At 45.0% G+C, this 18556-nt stretch overlaps 1 protein-coding gene across 1 annotated transcript in view; it reads left to right on the top strand.

Annotated features, from left to right (window-relative positions):
* The window catches only part of Ten-a (Teneurin-a transmembrane protein), a 475834-nt gene that overhangs the window by 36933 nt on the left and 420345 nt on the right, over positions 1-18556 (top strand). Inside the window, 1 exon segment of the mRNA XM_080281215.1 lies at positions 17775-17801. Within this exon segment, the coding sequence (XP_080137341.1) occupies positions 17775-17801 (27 nt within the window).

Raw genomic sequence — 18556 nt, 5'->3', positions numbered from 1 at the left:
CATCAGGAGAAATACTTTGATGTAGTTTGACCATGGGAAGAAGATGGAGAAAGAGACTAACTAGGAGAGTGTGTCAGTGAGGTGGAGGACAGCCATGTGGAGAGGGTGGAGAGAGAGACTGACTAGGAGAGTGTGTGTCAGTGAGGTGGAGGACACGTAACCTAAATAAAGTGGTGCTGAAAAATATGTAGTTCGCTCCGACTTTCACGGAATAATAAAGTTGGGTAAGTAATGTAACAATCGCTCGTTTGCGGGAATAAAGTACCGTGTCGCCGTCCGCCATTAACCCCCTCCCCCCCCACCCTCGCCACCACCTCACGAGCGGCAACACCAGCCATACTGGGAGTTAATCCATTGGAGGGAGATTTAAGTCTGGTCAGGTGGCTTCCACTATTAACTTTCTATAAGTGATGGTGGGACGTTTACTTAATGACCTGCGATAACTCAGAGCGACCCGTGAGAGAGAGAGAGAGAGAGAGAGAGAGAGAGAGAGAGAGAGAGACAGAGAGACAGACAGACAGACAGACACAGAGACAGAGGAGATTTTCGATGATGTAAACAGGAAGAAATTCATCGAACAGTTTTAGAGAAAGAAACAGGACATAGCAAGGAGGCAGGATTGAAGCAATACGCAGAGAGAGAGAGAGACTTGTAGAAACAACTCTCCAGAGTGTAAGTCTCCCAAGGGTAATATCAGGGTATTTAATATAAGGTAAGAGTATTAGGGTAAGGTAATCTTGCTGTAAAGAGAGTGGAATAGGCCTATGGGGTGGAAACCTCTTAAAAAAAAAAAAAACGATTTATTTCCTTGCTTACCTTCTGTGTGTGTGTGTGTGTGAAAGAAAGTGTAAGTGTGTGTGTGTGTAGTGTGTAATTTAAAGGCATCATGTATAACCAGGTAAAAAATGTGCTCATAGTATGTATAGTCGTGTGCGCAGAACTTCCTGTGTGTATATGCCTGAGTAAGCGTGGAGATGTGTGTGTGTGTAAGTAGGCGTGTGTGTGTGTAGTCATGTGCAAAGCCTGCATACACAAACACACACACACACACAGAAGTGTACGTGTGAAGTCATGTCAGGTCGTGTGGCGTATGCTCTGTGGCGGATCGAACTCTAAGGCTGCAGGTCAGCCACTAGCCAATGTGTGTGTGTGAAACAAGGCAATGTGTGTTTAGGAGGGATTATTATCCCCGGCTAGACTCCATTTTAACCTAGGTGTGTGTGTGTGTGTGTGTGTGTTTAGGATGGATTATTTTTTATGCATTTTCAGTGTGTGTGTGTATACTCATGTAAGCCTGCAGGTGTGTGCGTGTGTAAGGCTGCATGTGTCTGGCTGTGTGCGTAAAATCTCCCCGCCTCTCTCCCACTTCAAATTTGAGTCGTTTAACTTTTAATAACTTTTCCTATTATGGAGAATAGTTTATCGACTAACTAGGTGGGGGTGTGTCAGTGAGGTGGAGGACAGCCATGTGGAGAGGGTGGAGAGAGAGACTGACTAGGAGAGTGTGTGTCAGTGAGGTGGAGGACACGTAACCTAAATAAAGCAAATAAAGTCGCTCCTCTGCGGTTGTAGTAGTAGTAGTAGTAGTAGTGGTGGTGTAAGATTTTTGTGGGGTGGTTGGGGGCGGAGGGTATGATTGATGGTGGGGGTGCTGGTAGTGGTGGTTGTAATAGTAGTAATGGTGGTCGTGTGGTGGTTGTAGTGAAAGGTATGAATTTTAATGGTGGTGGTGGTAGTAATTGTGGTTGTGGTCTGATTGTGGTGGTGGCATTGGTATTGGTAGATTGTGGTGGTTCGTGTTGTGGTAGTGATGGTTGATAGATTCGACGGTTGTGTGGTGGTGGTGATTGTGGAGAACGATTTTTCTTGGTGTGGTATTGCGGTGGTAGACACAGAGGACAGAGAGATGTGACAGAGTATGTTGGAAGAAATTCGTCAAGTTTTAGGGGTAAAACAAACATGTGGTAGCGATGGCGGTGCTATGCTGGTGAATGGCAGAATTGAGATGTTGAAAGTGGTGATGGAGGATAGGAAAGATGGTGATGGGGTGTGATGGTGATGATATGGTGATTCTGTTGGTGGTGGTGATGTGATGAGGGTGGGTAGGCTTATGGTGGATGCTGATTAAAATTTCCTTACTGACGACGATGATTTCCTTGCTTAGGCTTATTTCTGTGTGATGTGTGACGATATGATGTGTGTGTGTGTGTGTGTGTGTGTGTGTACAGTGCATCATGTATACTTTTGGATGATTCTTAGTGACGGTGATGCCGATTAAAAAAGACAGAAGTTCCTGTGCCTGTATATGCCTGAGTAAACCTTCATCATTATCTCTTCATAAGTAGGCGTGCCGTGAGCGAGAATATCGTAGAAGAAGATGACCGCCAGGTGGAAGAGCTTGGGTTATTGAAGTGAAATGAGCTTGGGGTAGGGGTGGAAATGAGTAGGTGGTGATACCAGAGGGAGAGAGAGAGAGAGAGAGAGAGAGAGAGAGGAAAAAACATGACAGGTGTGATTATTATTCATTTTACGGTGAGTGCTGTGTGTGTTTATGATGTGATTATTGTGCCTGTGTGTGCATTTTCAGTGTGTGTGTGTGTGTGTGTGTGTGTGTGTGTGTGTGTGTGTGTGTGTGAGGGATTATTTCTGATTCATTTTCATCGCTTTCTTCTCCTCCTCCTCTTCCTCCTTCCCCGTACTCTCTCTTTCACCTTCATCCCTTATCTCTCTCCTTCCTCTCCCTCCTCTCATCCTCCCTTCTCCCTCCTCTCATCCTCCCTTCCCTCTCCTCTTCCTCCCTTCTCTCTCTCCCCTCTCCCTCCAACTTTCACAAAAAATTCTTTCCCCTGCGGATCCCTCACAAGCCATGTAATCTATGATCATTCTCTCTCTCTCTCTCTGTGGCTCGGTTGTAGTAAATTTGTCCTGTCTTTCTAGTAGTGGTCTCTCTCTATATATATATTTGTGGGGTGGTTGGGGGCGGAGGGTATCCGATTGATCAGTACATCTATCTGTGTCTGTCTATCTATATTTACAAGTATTTGTCTATTTTCCATCTATCTATCTATCTATCTATATACATTCCATCATTATTTTTACCGTATTATCATTATTTTCTTTTTCCCATTGTCCATGTTGATGTTGTTGTAGTTGTAGTTGTGCTGTTGTTGTATAGAGAGTAGGAGATAGTTCCTTTGTCGCTAGCATCGCCGTGAAGATCAGTGGCTGTGTTTACATCCCTTTGTACTCCTTTGTATTCCTTCCCTTCTTTCTTCCCCTTATCTTGTGCTTCCTTTCATAGCTCTATAGTCGGAATCCCGGCCGTTTGCGGGTGAGGTGTGGCTCGCACCTGTTTACAATGGTGCCACGTTTGCGATGCTGGTGAATGGTAGAACTGAGGAGCTGGGAGTGGTGGTGGAGGACAGGAAAGATGGTGATAAATTCAGATGAATAAAACTTACACTTGTGTATTTTGCGATGGTGATGAATCAACAGTGATGATCTTATGTGATGCAGGGAGTGATTTATACAGTAACACAGAAACATTGGCATACATATTAGTGACGACGTGTTGCTAAAAGATATTGTGATGGTGACGATATGATGATGCGTCTCTTAATGTGATGTGCTGTGATGGTGATGCTGTGACAGTAATATCACAGTTATGGATGGTGAAGATAATGATGATTCTTAGAAGAAACGGTGATGCCAATATAAGTAAAAGAAATAAGTTTCATGTAATTTGTGTGTGGCACACTACTTACACACCTTCATCTGGCCTAAAATAAATGTCCCAAGAGAGAATGAGCGAGAATTCAATCGTCCCAAGAAGAAGATGACCGCCAGAGAGAGAGAGAGAGAGCGAGGTTATTGCATTGAAATGCAGCTTGTCGGGTAGGGGTGGAAATGAGTAGGTAGTGATATCAGAGAGAGAGAGAGAGAGAGAGAGGAAAAAACATGACAGGTGTGATTATGAGGTTACGGTGAGTGCTGGTTGAGTGTGTGATATTTCCCGCCAGGAGAGAGAGAGAGAGAGAGAGAGAGAGAGAGAGTGAGAGGTCTGTCACTGCCTTCTTTTTCATTCTTTGTTCCTCCTCTTCATACTGCACACACTGATACTACATTGTTCTATTGATGCCTTCGTCCCTTATCTCTCTGTCTCTCCTCCCTCTCCCTCCTCTCATCTCTCTCTCTCCCTCCTCTAATCCTGACCACGTGGTAGGTGAATCCAGCCCCCCTTCCAACTTTCACAAAAAATTCTTTCCCCTGCGGATCCCTCACAAGCCATGTAATCTATGATCATTCTCTCTCTCTCTCTCTCTCTCTCTCTCTCTCTCTCTAAATTTGTCCTTTCTTTCTATGTCTCTCACTCTATATATATTTATCTCTATATCCAACCTCCATCCATCCATCTCTACATCTATCTGTCAGTGTCTATCTGTTTATCTATATTTACAAGTATCTGTCTATTTTCCATCTATCTGTCTCCAGGTATATCTACATTTCATCATTATTTTTACCGAATCATCAATTATAAATAACTTATAAAAAAATCAAAAGTCCATGTTGCTGTTGGTTTACATTTCCCGCCAGGTTGTAGTTGTGCTGTTGTTGTATAGAGAGTAGGGGATAGTTCCTTTGTCGCTAGCATCCCCGTAAAGATCAGTGGCTGTGTTTACATCCCTTTGTACACAGGTATTCCTTCACCACAGCCGCAAACGTGCGCGAGTCCTACTATAGTCTTCTTTATTTGTGCATCTCATTTCTACTTTCTTTTCAATTTTCCTTCCTTCCTCTTCTTATTTCCTTCCTTTATTTTCTGTTTCTCCAGTTTCCTTCATTCTGTATATCCTTCCTTCCTTTTCTTTTCCTTTTTTCCTCCCCTGAACTTTCCTTCATGCTACATCTCCTTCCTTCTTTTTTTCGTTCTTCTCCCCTTCCTTCCTTCCATCGTTTCCCTTCCTTTTCCTTTCATTTTCTTTCCTTTTCTCTCCCTCAGCTTTCCTTCATGCCTTATTTCCTTCTTTTCTTTCCCTCAGCTTTCCTTCCTTCCTTATTTCCTCCTTTCCCTTCCACTGCCTACGCCACCCCAAGACAAACAACCGGAGTAATGAGACAAACTCCTTCCGCCGTCCCGATAAAAATGGACCTTCGTGAAATTTAAAACTTCCCGCCCACAGGAGAAAATAAGATCCACACAATTCGTCTTTAAGTTCCGCGTTTTATAGGTCCAAGAGGAACGCCGGGAGACAAAAGTTCGCGTTGTGTTGTCGCCATTTTTACATTTGACCAAAAATTGACTTGTACTCTCACCTTTCATGCTTCACATTTTGGTACTCTGGTTGCCTTCGCGTGGTGGCACTGATATGGTTGGGTAGGTCGGCTGTCTGGTCATTTAAAAGTTCCCTAACGCCTTCCCTGTTTCCCTTAACGTGTTCCCTGTCACCCTTAACCCTCTCCATCGTCATCATCATCATCATCATCATCTCTTTCCTCTGCTGGCTAATATTCCCAAGCTGAGAGAGGCTTGGTATGTTTCTCAGCTTTTCCTTTGGTATGATGCGCCAGAGGAGATTGATGGACATGCCCTAAGTGCGTAACAAATGCACGGAAATAGTAGGAGAACTTCTGCGTGCGTGTGTGTGTGTGTGTGTGTGTGTGTGTGTGTGTGTGTGTTAAGGGGAAAGATGGGGAATAGAGTAAAGGGAGGTGGGGGTGAGGGGAAACGAAGGGAGGGTACAAAGGAAGAAGGAGGGAGAGGGGGATTTGGGGAGAGGGGTGGGGATGAGTTTCTGGAGGGTTTTGGAGAGAAGGGAAGAGGGGGAAAAGAGGTGGAGTGAGGGGAGGGGGAGGGAAGGAGAGAGGGGAAAGGGGGAGAGGAGGATCAGGAGGGATGGGAGAGGGGGAGGGAGGGGAGGCGGGGGTAACGTAAGAGGGGGGAAGGGAGGTGGGGGTGATTTTAATTGGGGATCTGTGGACAACTCGATAGATGTCTGAGAGAGAGAGAGTGAGAGGGAGAGAGAGAGAGAGAGAGAGAGAGTTGAGTAGGTGGGAAATAAATGAGGTGACAAGGAAGAGAGAGTGAGAGAGTGTGTGTGGGTGGGTCAAGTAGGAGGAAAACAGGAAATAAATGAGAGAGAGAGAGAGAGAGAGAGAGAGAGAGGAAGCGATAATGAACTAAGAGGAACGAGAAAGGAAAAGGAGGAGGGTAGGCAGGTGGGGGGGAATCGAAGGGGGGGATTGGGGGGCAGGATAAGGGGAGGGGGTGGATGGTGGCTTGGGAGTAGGAGACCGAGGAAGTGTGTGTATTTTCGTTTTTGTGCTCCCGCGACGGCCATTAATTGCACTTGTTTTAATGTGTTTTTAGTTTGTTGGGTCTCTCTTGGATTGCAGCCTGTTGGTCAAGTCTTGGTGTGTGTGTGTGTGTGTGTGTGTGTGTGTGTGTGAGAGAGAGAGAGAGAGAATTTGTAGTTATTGTTGTGGTTTGTGTTTGTGGTTTATGAATATCGTAGCTTTTGTTGCGAGTAATAGTATGTGCGTGTTTAGTGTGTGTGTGTGTGTGTGTGTGTGTGTGTGTGTGTGTGTGTGTGTGTTAGAGAGAGCGAGAATGTTGCTCATGTCTAGGATGGTTATGTGTATGTATGTGTGGTTGGCGTGTGCGTCTCGGTGTTGTGCGCGTGTAACGAGGTCATGGAGTGTGCATATGTAGCAAGTGTATGTACGCGTTTAGTGTGCGTGTGTGTTCATTGTACCATGTACGTGTGTGTGGCAGATGGGTGTTAATAGGTTGTAGCTAGTGGTTAGACTGTGTGTGTGTGTGTCTGTCTGTCTCTGTCTGTCTGTACCCTTTGTGCAATATGTAAGTTTGTCAGTGCCCCCTTTATGCTGTGTGTGGGTGTGTGTGTGTGTGGGTGTGTGTGTGTGTGTGTGCCCTTTATGCAGTATGTATGTTTGTCAGTGCTCCATTTTTGCTGTTTGTGTTTGTGTGTGTGTACCCTTTATGCAGTATGTATGTCTGCCTCCTTTATGCTGTGTGTGTGTGCGTGTGCGTGTGTGTGGGTGTGTATGCGCGTGTGCGTGCGCGTGAGTAGCAGCTCAAGCAATCATGTATTTCATTGTAGTGTCGGCGGGGGGCAGACGATTTGGCTCTGATATATGGCCTGTAACGGCGTGCAGGGCGAGGCAGGGCAGGGAAGGGCAGGATAGTGCTTTGTGAGGCAGGGCAGGACAGGGTAAGGTAGGGTAAGGCATGGTTGAGTAGGGTAGGGTAGGGTAAGACAGCAAGAGTTGGTAGGGTAGGATAGGACAGGAGAGTGTGGTGCATGGTGAGGCAGGGCAGTCTAGGCTAAGGTAGGGCTGGGCAGGACACGACAGGGGAGGGCAGGGCAGGGCAGGGTGGTGTAAGATGAGGTAAGGTAGGGCAGGGGATGGTAGGGGACAGGTAAGGGTGGATGGAGGGGGGCGTGGATGATGGAAAACGTGAGGGAGGGAATGGAATGGAAGTGGATATTGGGAGTGAATTATGCAAAGAAATATTGAAGAAACACCGGCCGGATATCTCCTGAAAAATTGATGATGAAAATTTAATGCCTTTGGCCTTGACGTGAGTGGCTGAAAATTTTGAGTGTGTGGTTGATGGTTGGTATAGATTTTTTGGTTGATGGTGATTCGTTGAGGCCAATTATAGGAGTGACGATTTTCATTTTGTTTAACCTGTGTACCTGTTTATATTGCTTTTGTGTGTGTGTGTGTGTGTGTGTGTGTGTGTGTGTGTGTGTGTGTGTGTGTGTGTGTGTGTGTGTGTGTGTGTGTGTGTGTGTGTGTGTTTCTAAATGACAGCCCGTACAGTTTATCATAATTTAATTCATGGTGTGATGCAGTGAAGTGAATTATAATAAACAGTATAGATAAGCTTTTTGTAGCTATGAAAATTATGATAATAAAATAATGTCAAAATCAGCCATCTTTGTTTTTAGAGCATCAGCTACGATATTGGACGTATCAGGGAAGCATATTGTAAAAAGATAGTTGTTAAAATAATCAAAAAAAATATAGAAAGGGTCAAGAAAATATATATAAGAAGGCAATACTTATGAGAACGTTTAGATATAACACTTAGAAATAATAATCAGGCAGAAGAACTTAGAAACGAATACCCCTTGCATAGTAATAATAATAATAATAATAATAATAGTGGTAGTAGTAGTAGTAGTAATAATAATAATAATAACAATAATAATAATAACTAAATAAAAATACATATACATTAACCTTATTATTCCCAGCGTATCGGGGTCAGTATTAGCATGTCGGTCAGTGGGGTGGCAGTGTCAGAAGTCAGAATTTATCATGAATATTGGTGTGGTTTTGTGTATAAATTAATTACGTATCAGATTCACCTGTCATTCAATTCTCGCGGTGATTATCAGAGCCATGCATCGGTAATTACGTGAGAGAGAGAGAGAGAGAGAGAACTGTGTAAAAAAAAAAGCAAACTTTGTGATTAGGAAAGGTAATGTTGAGAGGGAGAGAGGATGAAAGGTAGAAGAAGTAAACGAGAGAGAAAAAAAAAAAAAAGGGAGAAGGCACGGGGAGGAGAGGCTGGGGTAAGGCAGGGGGAGGAGAGGCTGGGGTAAGGCAGGGGGAGGGAGTTAGAGTAGCAGAGACCGGCAGAAGGGGAGACGGGAGGGGGTCAGGGAGGGGGCGTATCTCACCTGGCCGAATCTGTGGCATGTAATTTCCGCGGGCTCCAGTTCGACACCCGACACCTAGAGTTCACCCCCCCTTCACACACACACACACACACACACACACACACACACACCGCTCGCTGGTGCAGTGGTAACGCTCTCGCCTAGCATCTGCTAAGTCGGGGGTTCGCGCCTTGCTCGGGATGCGAAAAAGTTTCACTGACAAAGCGGGTGGTCACTGTCCTCCTTGAGCAAGAGGATGGGTGTGTGCGTGTGTGAAGGTCAAGGCTTTGCCCTTAGATCGGACTATATGAGCTCTCAGCTCTCTTCCGGGAGGGTAAAATGCCGACGATCACAAAACCATCACGTGATCCTGACCGACCCGGTGAATTACACACACACACACCTGTCGACTTCCTCTCTTCCTGTCTTTCCTCCCCTTCCTTTTTTTCTCCCCCCCTCCCCCCTCACGTCTTCTTCACTTCCTTTCCTTCCTGTTCCCTCTTTTTCCTTTATCAAGCCTTCACACACCCTTCTTCCCTCCCCTTCACTTGCCCATACTTCTCACCTCTTCCTTCTACCCATATGCATCTACCCATCCCCTACCTAATAAACCTCCTTCCCTACCCAGCACCCAACCCATCCTCCCTACACCCTCCCTCAGCCTCCGTACCCCCTCTCTGTTTCTACCCCTACCCTCCTCCCCCTGCTTGCCTCTCCCCTACCTACCTCCCTAGTCCCTCCCATAGTCTCTGCCTTCCCATTCTTGCTCTCCATCTCTTCGTACTCTTGCCCACGCTCCTTCCACACTCTCTCCCTCCTCCTACCCACTCTCTCCTCCGCTTCCCATTCTCTCCCCCTCCTTCCACTCTCCCTCTCGCCTCCTCTTCTCATTCTCCCCCCCTCCTCCCACTCATCCTTTCTCCCCCGCTTGCCATTCTCTCCCTCTCCTCCCTCTCTCCCCCGCTTCTCATTCTCATCACCCTCCCACTCTCCTCGCCTCCCCATCCCCTCCTGTCTCACTTCCTGTCATCTTAAACATAACTCTCACTTTCCCCCTACCTACTCCCATTTCCCTATTTTCCCCTGCTCCCCTCCCCTCCCCTCCCCTCCCTCCTTCCTCCCCATCCCCTCCTACCTTGCTGCTCCCTTTGCTTCGTGTCTTCCCCACCCACTTTCATCCTATGCCCCTCCCGTCCACCCGCACTGCCTTCTTACGCCCTCCCTTCCTTCTTCCTCCTGCCCACCCCATTCTTCACCATTTCCTCCTACCTTTTGCCCCCCCCCTCTCTCTCTCTCTCTCTCTCTCTCTGACCCTCCCTTCCTTCCCCCTTCTGCCCACCCCATTACTCCCCATCTCCTTCTGCCCTTTCGTCCCCCCCTCTCTCTCTCTCTCTCTCTCCTCACCTTTTCCCTGCTCCACCCCCCTCCCCCCCGAAAACAAAAACGAAAAACAAAAACTTACCCCTCCCCCATGGAAATATTTTGTCAACTTTGTCAACTTATGCCTGATTGATGGCGCTATCGGCAGGAAAAAGTAAGAAAAAAGAAAGAAAGAAAAGAAGCTGCATGTTTTCGGTATCGTCATTAGGAGAGGAAAGTTGGGGCTTGAGGTAGAAGGGAGGGAGGGAGGGAAGTTTGGGGAGAGAGAGAGACAGACAGAGGGGGGGAAGGGGAAGAAGAAAGATGGAGGAATGGGAGAGGTGAGAAAAGAGGGGCAGGAGGAAGAGGGAACGAAGGAGGAAGCTGAGGAGAGGGGTGGGAGAAATCTGGAGGGAAGATGGAGAAAAGGTGGAAGAAAAGAGAGCATGCGGAAGTGATATAGGAAGCGAAAGACGAAACGATAAGAGAGAAGGAAGGTGCGATAGGGGAGACAAGGATGGAAAGGAGAGAGAGAGGGAAGGAAAGGAGAGACAGAAGGAAGAAAAAGGGAGAGAGAAGGAAGGAAAGAGAGGGGGAAGGAAGGAAAGGAGAGGTAGAAGGAAGAAAAAGGGAGGTGGAAGGAAGGGAATAAATGTGGACGAGGACGTAGGGGGAGAGAAGCGACAGAGGAGGTACGAGAGGAGAAAGAAGAGAGAGAGAGAGAGAGAGAGAGAGAGAGAGAGAGAGAGAGATCAGAAGGTGTGGGATAATGTGATTAGGAGGTGATTGGTGAGTGGGAGGGGGGAGATGGAGGAGGGGTGGGAGGAGGGGGAGAGGTTAGAGAGATTTAGAAGGGGGTGGGTGGAGGTGGAGGGGTAAGTGGGGTGGGATGGAGGGTTGGGGTGGGAGGAGGGAATGGGGGGGTGGGTGGAGAGGGGAGGAGCTGGAGAAATGGGGGAGGGGCGGGTGGAGGGGGAAGGGTTGGAGAGATGGGGAGGGGTTTGTGGAGGGGGTTGAGATAGTGAAGGGTGATGGAAAAGGAGTGGCTAGTGGGGGTGGGAGGGGGTGAGGGAGGCACGGAGAGGGGGTAGTGGGGGTGGGGGGAAGTTGATTATAGGGGAAAGCGACAAACTGGATTGGGAGATTGAGGAGAAGGCGAGTGGTTGATGAGAGAGAGAGAGAGAGAGAGAGAGAGAGAGACCCGGAAGAAAATGCGTGTAATACATGTGTAATGAAGTTTCTCTCTCTCTCTCTCTCTGCCCTCTTATCATCGATCTTTCTATCTCCCTCTACGCTTCTGTATCTATTTATCTATCTGTCTGTGTCTCTCTGTCTATCTTTCTGTCGATCTGTCTGTTTGTGTCTGTCTGTCTCTCTGTCTGTCTGTCTCATTGTTTGGTTAAAAATCATCGCAAACAGTAACGATTCTTTGTCGACCTAATGCTGAGAGAGAGAGAGAGAGAGAGAGAGAGAGAGAGAGAGAGAGAGAGAGAGAGAGAGAGAGAATAAAAAAGTCGATAGGTAAAGAGAACCAACAGTGTGAGTTCGATAAAGAAAACAAGGTCCCTGAGAGAGAGAGAGAGAGAGAGAGAGAGAGAGAGAGAGAGAGAGAGAGAGAGAGAGAGAGAGCTAGCTTACCCATTTGCCCGGAGTTTAGAGAAAATTGAAAGGGGGTTTGTAATGAAATGCAAACTCCCTCCTGCTGGTGGGGCCGTGTTGCTACCTTGAGAGAGAGAGAGAGAGAGAGAGAGAGAGAGAGAGAGAGAGTCACCAAGAAATAAGAAATCAAAACCCAGAAAAAACAATAGAAAAGAAAATAGAGAGGGAGAGAGGGATCACGAGCATAAGTTTTGTGTAATAATAATAATAGTAATAATAATAATCGCAGAAATTACTAATAAAACTAATAACACCAATAATCACTACCAAATAGAGCAATCAGAAAACAGAGACGAATAAAGAGAAGCCATAACGTCGTGATAAAGATAATAAAGGTAAGAGGGAAGTGATAATGAAGGATAAAGAGGAAGAAGAAGAGATTGAAAATGACACAGTTGATGACCCTCGATTGAATTAATAAGTGTTTGGGGATAAAATTATTTCGCTTAATGACAGTGAGGGGTATTGTGATCGTCTGTGTGTGGAAGTGATTGGTTTGTTCGTATCTTTCTTTCTCTGTCTTTAAAATATTTGTCTGTCTGTGGTGTTCCGTCTCTCTGTCTATATTTTAACTCTTGTCTGTCTCATTGCCTAGCTGTTTATTGGAGTTTTTTTTTTTTTTTCTGTAAAGGAGTATATGTTTAGAAAGTGCTTTTGAGACCTTTATTTTGATAGTCCATTGGTGTGTGTGTGTGTGTGTGTGTGTGTGTGTGTGTGTGTGTGTGTGTGTGTGTGTGAAAATTAAAGCGAAGACAGGTGTTAAAGAGAGAGAGAAAGTTGGCCATTAAACAGTAAATCTCGGGCGCTCTTAACCGCGACAACGGAGCGTGCACAAAAGGAAGAAAGGAAGGAGAGAAGATGAAAGGAGGAGGAGGAGGAGGAGTGGGAGTGGTACAAAGGAAGGACGGAACTAATGGACTGCGAGAGGAGGAGGAGGAGGAGGAAAGTAAAGATGGAGAGGAAGATGGGGGCATATGGAAGAATTTGAGAAGAAAAGAAGAGATGAAGGAAAATAAGGGAAAGAAATTAAGGAGAGATGATGAAGGAAGATTATAATGGACCGTGAGAGGAGGAGGAGGAGGAGGAAGAAAGCAAAGATGGAGAGGAAGATGGGGGCATATGGAAGAATTTGAGAAGAAAGGATGAGATGAAGGAAAATAAGGGAAAGAAATTAAGGAGAGATGAAGGAAGATGTTACGGATTGGGAGAGGAGGAAGTGGAGGAGGAGGGAAATACAAATGGAGAGGAAAAGGAGGAAAATGAGGGTATGTGGAAGAACTTGAGAAAAAAGGAAGAAAGGAAAGAAAATAGAGAGAAGGGAAGGAGGAAGAGAGTCGTACAGAAGGACGGAACTAATGGAGTGAGAGAGGAGGAGGAGGAGAACTGAAGGGAAGATGAGAGTAAGAAAATAGAGGAATATAGAAGAACTTGAAAGAAATTAATAAGAAAGAAAACAGTAAAGAAGAGAGGATAAGTGGAGGAAGGGGAGAGAGGAAATATGGAGTTAGAGAGGAGGAGGAGGAGGAGGAGGAAAATTAAAATGAAGAGGAAAATGAGGGAAGATTAATAAAGGAAGATATGAAAGAAGGAATAAAAAGGAAAGAAAGGAAGAAGAGGACCGTGTAAAGGAAGGACGGAGAGAAGAGGAGGAGGATAAATAAAAAAATAAGTAAAGGAATAGGAAGAAACTAGACTATGATCAAACAAGAAAATTGAGGAAATAAAAAAATGAAAAAGATGAAGACGAAACAGACTGGGAAACACAGAACGGAAGAGAGAGAGAGACTGAGAGAGAGAGAGAGAGAGAGAGACGGGATGAGAAAACAGGAGTGTGAAGGGCAAGGAAAAGAAACTCGTCTTTCTTTTTGCTTCTTCCATTTTCTTTGTCATCTTTCCTCCTTGCTTCGTCCATCAACATTTTTCCTTCTTCATTTTTCCATACTTACTCTTCGACTTTTTTTTTTTTTTTTTTAGTTTTTCCTTTCTCCTTCATTTTTCCCTCATATCGTTTTTCGTCATTTCTTTTCTTTTTCCTTGACTCTTTTTTTCTCATCTTATTTCCTCCTCTTTCTTCTCTCCTATCCTCTTCTTTTTTCATCTTTCGCTTCGTCTTTTCCCTCTCTTTACTCCGCTCTCCTCTTCTTTCCTCCACTTCCTCGTCTTTTATCTTCCTCTTCTTTCTTCCTCCTCTTCCCTCTTCTTTCTTCCTCTTTACGCGTCAGTCCTCTTTCTACTTCCTCTTTGCTTCCTCTATACTCCTTTCCCCTCGTCTTTCTTCCTTATTTTCCTCCTTTCCCCTTTCCTCCTAGTATCGTATTTTCTTTCCTTCTTTCATTCTGTCTCCACCTTTCCTCCTCTTTCCTCCCTTCCTCCTCTTTCCACCTCTCCTCCTCATTTCTATCCTCGTCCCTCCCCTGCGACCTAGTTGCCACCAGGTGCGTTGGGCCTCATTAAGGACGAGTCCACCTGCCTCTCTCTCTCTCTCTCTCTCTCTCTCTCTCTCTCTCTCTCTCTCTCTCTCTCTCTCAGTGTGTGTGTGTCTGTATAATAGTATGTAAAACAGTATAAGGAAGGCACACAGTTAATGCAAAAGGAAGAAAAAATACTCAATACAGTAACAACAGAGGAGGAAGAGGAGGAGGAAGAGGAAGAGGAGGAGGACGTTGGCTTGACCTAGGGTTCTGTAATACTTGCTGTGTTTTCTCACGCCGGGTTACGCAAGAACAACAACAACAACAAATAATAATAATAATAATAATAATAGTGGTAGTAGTACCTGTGGTGGTGGTCGTAGTAGTCGTGGTGGTAGTAGTAGTAGTAATAATAATAATAATAATAATAATAACAGTAATAATAATAATAATAATAATTCACCATCAGTAATAATACCAACCCATGCATATTCGAGACACTGATGCATTAATATTATTGTCTTCATTTTTATTTACAACTCTGCATTATGAATTATTGATACGTATTTCCATTTCCATTTCCTGCATCGTAAAAATTAATATTGCACGCGTGTATATTTAAGTGACTATTGCATTTTTTACACGTGAAAAACAGTGTAATTTCATAGTGGTGTAGGAAGAGAATAGGATCTTTTGCGTGCATTTGCGTGTTATATTTTTGCGTGCATTTGCGTGTTACCTTTTGCGTGCATTTCTTTATTATCTTTTTATCTTTTGTGTGCGTTTGTGTATTATCTTTTGCGTGCATTTCTTTATTATCTATTTATCTTTTGCGTGCATTTGCGTATTATCTTTTGTGTGCGTTTGCTGAATATCTTAGTATCTTTTGCGAATTATCTTTGGTGTGCATTTGCGTATTATCTTTGGCGTGCATGTTGTTATCTTTTGCGTGCACATGCTTATTTTGCGTGCGTTTGCGTTCTTTGAGTTGCAGTATTGAAATCCTACTCTAAAATGGACCTTAAGAAATTATTATAGGATTAAAATGGGCGAATTTTTTTCTAGACAATTTGTGTGTGTGTGTGTGTGTGTGTGTGTGTGTGTGTGTGTGTGTGTGTGTGTGTGTTTCTGTCCGATTGCAGTTTTTTCTATGATTAATTTTTACATTAAACTGTGTTTATTTCTGGTTCATATTTTTTTCTTTTAATCTAGTGGACATTTGTGTAACTTGGGGTCAGAGTGATTAGTTTTTATTGGTGTTTTTAAGAGAGAGAGAGAGAGTGTGTGTGTGTGTGTGTGTGTGTGTTTGGACAGGTGTAGGTACCTGGATTTTAATGTTTAATCAGAATTTTTAAAGTACATATAAAGTGTTTGTGTTTTTTGCCCATTAACCACGTACGTCCATCAGATGTGGATAAGAGTTTCAGGGCCACAGTAAGAGCAATAGAGCCACATCGAGAGCCAAAGAGCCAGAGTAAGAGCCACAGTAAAAACAGGAGCCCAGGTAACATTTAGTATTGGGGATCACATTAAAGGTAGGAATAAGAGCCAGAGTGGAAATAGAGTAAGAGTTTGAGAGCCACAGTAACAGAGAGCCACAAGATAAGCAGCAGGGCGAGAACAAGAGCCACAGTAAGGACACAGAGCTGCATGAGGGCTGGAATAAAGAGCCATAGACTCGCTGGAAGGGTAACAGGGACAGATAAGGGCTAGGTGAGCCGTAGAGGGGCAGAGATAAGGTTAAAGGAAGACCCACAGAGTCACAGTAAGTCCAATAAGGGCAGCAGGGACTCAGTAAGGGCAGCAGGGACTCAAGCAAGGGCAGCAGGGACTCAAGCAAGGGCAGCAGGGACTCAGTAAGGGCAACAGGAGCTCAGCAGGGGCAGGAACAAGGCCACATAGTAAGGGCAGCAGCAGCAGGGTAAGGGCCAGCACACCGCAGCGGCCGCCTAGCTGCCACCATCGATCTCGCCTGGCCCTCCTGTCTTAAAGGTGTTGGCCCGCGTCCTGCCCCCCTACCCCTCACCCCAGCCCTCACCCCTCCCCTCCCCTCCCCCCTATAGCCCTCACTCTTATAGCCCTCCCTCCCTGCCCTTAGTCTCTCTCTCCTGTAGCCCTTAGCTCTCACCTCTCACCTCCTCCCCTCACCCCTAGCCCTCATCCCTTCTCACTCTTCAAGCCCTTACCTCACACCTCTGACCCCAGCCCCTCACCTCACTCCCAGCTCTCACCCCCGCCCTCACCCCTCACCCCAAGCCCTTACCCTTCACCCCTCACCCTCGCCCTGACCCTCACTCTCACCCTCACCTTCAGTCTTGAATCCACAGGGTCACGCCGGCCCTCTTGTGGCCTACTTCTGCAGGGGTGTGCCATGTTGCGCTGTGTGGAGTGATGCTGGGCTGTGTTGACTATTTACGGCCCACTGAGTTTAGAATGATTGCTAGGTCATGCTAAGTGTTCCTTGGTCATAGCCGGAGCTTAGTATTGAGTTAGCTGCTCTTATGTCATTCTTCTTTGATTCATATCCGTAGCTTACTCTTTATATTTTATTTACTCATGTGTTTATTTTTTCGTTTATTCCCTTTCTTGTATCCCAGTTTCTTCTCTCTTTGTCCGTTTTTGCTTTATATTCTGTGATTCATATTCTTTCATTTACATTCTTTGTGTGTGTGTGTGTGTGTGTGTGTGTGTGTGTGTGTGTGTGTGTGTGTGTGTGTGTGTGTGTGTTTCGCTTACCCTCAGGTTCCTTTATCCACGTTACATATTTCATTCATATCTCCAGCTTATTTCTTCGTTCATATATATTTTTTTCTTCTTTCATTTGGCCGTATTCCTTCATATTCCCACCTCCATGTCACCCCTTTCCTTTCTTTTCTTTTCTTTCTTTTTTTCTTATTCTCATTCATCGTCCCTCATTCATCGTCCCTCATTCATCATCCCTCATTCATCGTCCCTCATTCATCATCCCTCATTCATCATCCCTCATTCATCGTCCCTCATTCATCATCCCTCATTCATCATCCCTCATTCATCGTCCCTCATTCATCATCCCTCATTCATCATCCCTCATTCATCGTCCCTCATTCATCGTCCCTCATTCATCGTCCCTCATTCATCGTCCCTCATTCATCATCCCTCATTCATCGTCCCTCATTCATCATCCCTCATTCATCGTCCCTCATTCATCGTCCCTCATTCATCATCCCTCATTCATCGTCCCTCATTCATCATCCCTCATTCATACCTTCTCTGTATTATCTTTGACTCCTTTCATCATTATTCACTATCTCTTATTCATAACATCTTTTCTCGTCTTATTTATCTGTTTCATGCCCATTTCTCAGTTATTTGGTTCCTGTTTATTGACATTGTGCTTCATTTGGAGTGCTTCATAGCGGGTTCTTCATATGTTGTTCTTCATATTGGGTGCTTCATATGTTGTTCTTCATCTCGGGTGCTTCATATTAGGTGCTTCATATCGGGTGCTTCATATCGAGCTCTTCATTTTCCTTTCTTTATTTTCAATGCTTCATATTTGGGTCTTCATATCGGGTGCTTCATATCTGGGTCTTCATATCGGGTGCTTCATATTTGGGTCTTCATATCGGGTGCTTCATATTTGGGTCTTCATATCGGGTGCTTCATATTTGAGTCTTCATATCGGGTGCTTCATATTTGGGTCTTCATATCGGGTGCTTCATATTAGGTGCTTCATATTTGGGGCTTCATATCGGGTGCTTCATATCGGTGGCGGTGGTTGGGGTCTTTTTGTTCATCCAGGTCACGTTGGATTGAGGCCACGTTAGATTCAGGTGGAATATTGGACCTCATATCCCCTTTGTATGTGCATTGGGGACGAGATGGGTTACGAGAAATGTGTTGGGGTTCAGTGGGGTTCGCTGGGGTTCAGTGGGGTTCGCTGGAGTTCATAGGGGTTCATTGGGGTTCACTTGGTTCATTGGGGGTTCATTGGGTTTCAGTGGGGTTCACTTGGGGTTCAGTGGGGGTTCGCTGGGGTTCACTTGGGTTTCAGTGGGGTTTGCTGGGGTTCAGTGGGGTTCGCTTGGGACCACACTTTATGTATCACACACAAAAATAAATATATGAGTAAATAAAATCATCACGTATTTTAAAATTATCAGCAACGTAGAAATATATATTTTTTTTAGGTAATGTACAGTTTCGTGCAAAAATTCGTACCTCCCGACCCTCATATAACCCATAAGATCATATGAATTTGGGTAAAGTTTAATGTAGTGACTGAAATATACTTGTTTAGGGACTTTTTACGTAATTTTAAGTTATTTTTACCAACTTTAGCTAATATTTATAGTTATCAGTTTTTGAAGGTCTTGAAGAGGAACCAAACTTTAGCACGCGACTGTACAACACTCATGAATGAAGGAAATTAAATACAAATTATAAAAATAATCG

Source organism: Coenobita brevimanus, chromosome 88 (assembly GCF_032717465.1).
Source record: "Coenobita brevimanus isolate Jiangsu-jjx chromosome 88, ASM3271746v2, whole genome shotgun sequence".
NCBI lineage: Eukaryota > Metazoa > Arthropoda > Malacostraca > Decapoda > Coenobitidae > Coenobita > Coenobita brevimanus.
The sequence above is the reverse complement of the archived record's forward strand: the minus strand, read 5'-3'. Positions and strand labels throughout refer to the sequence as shown.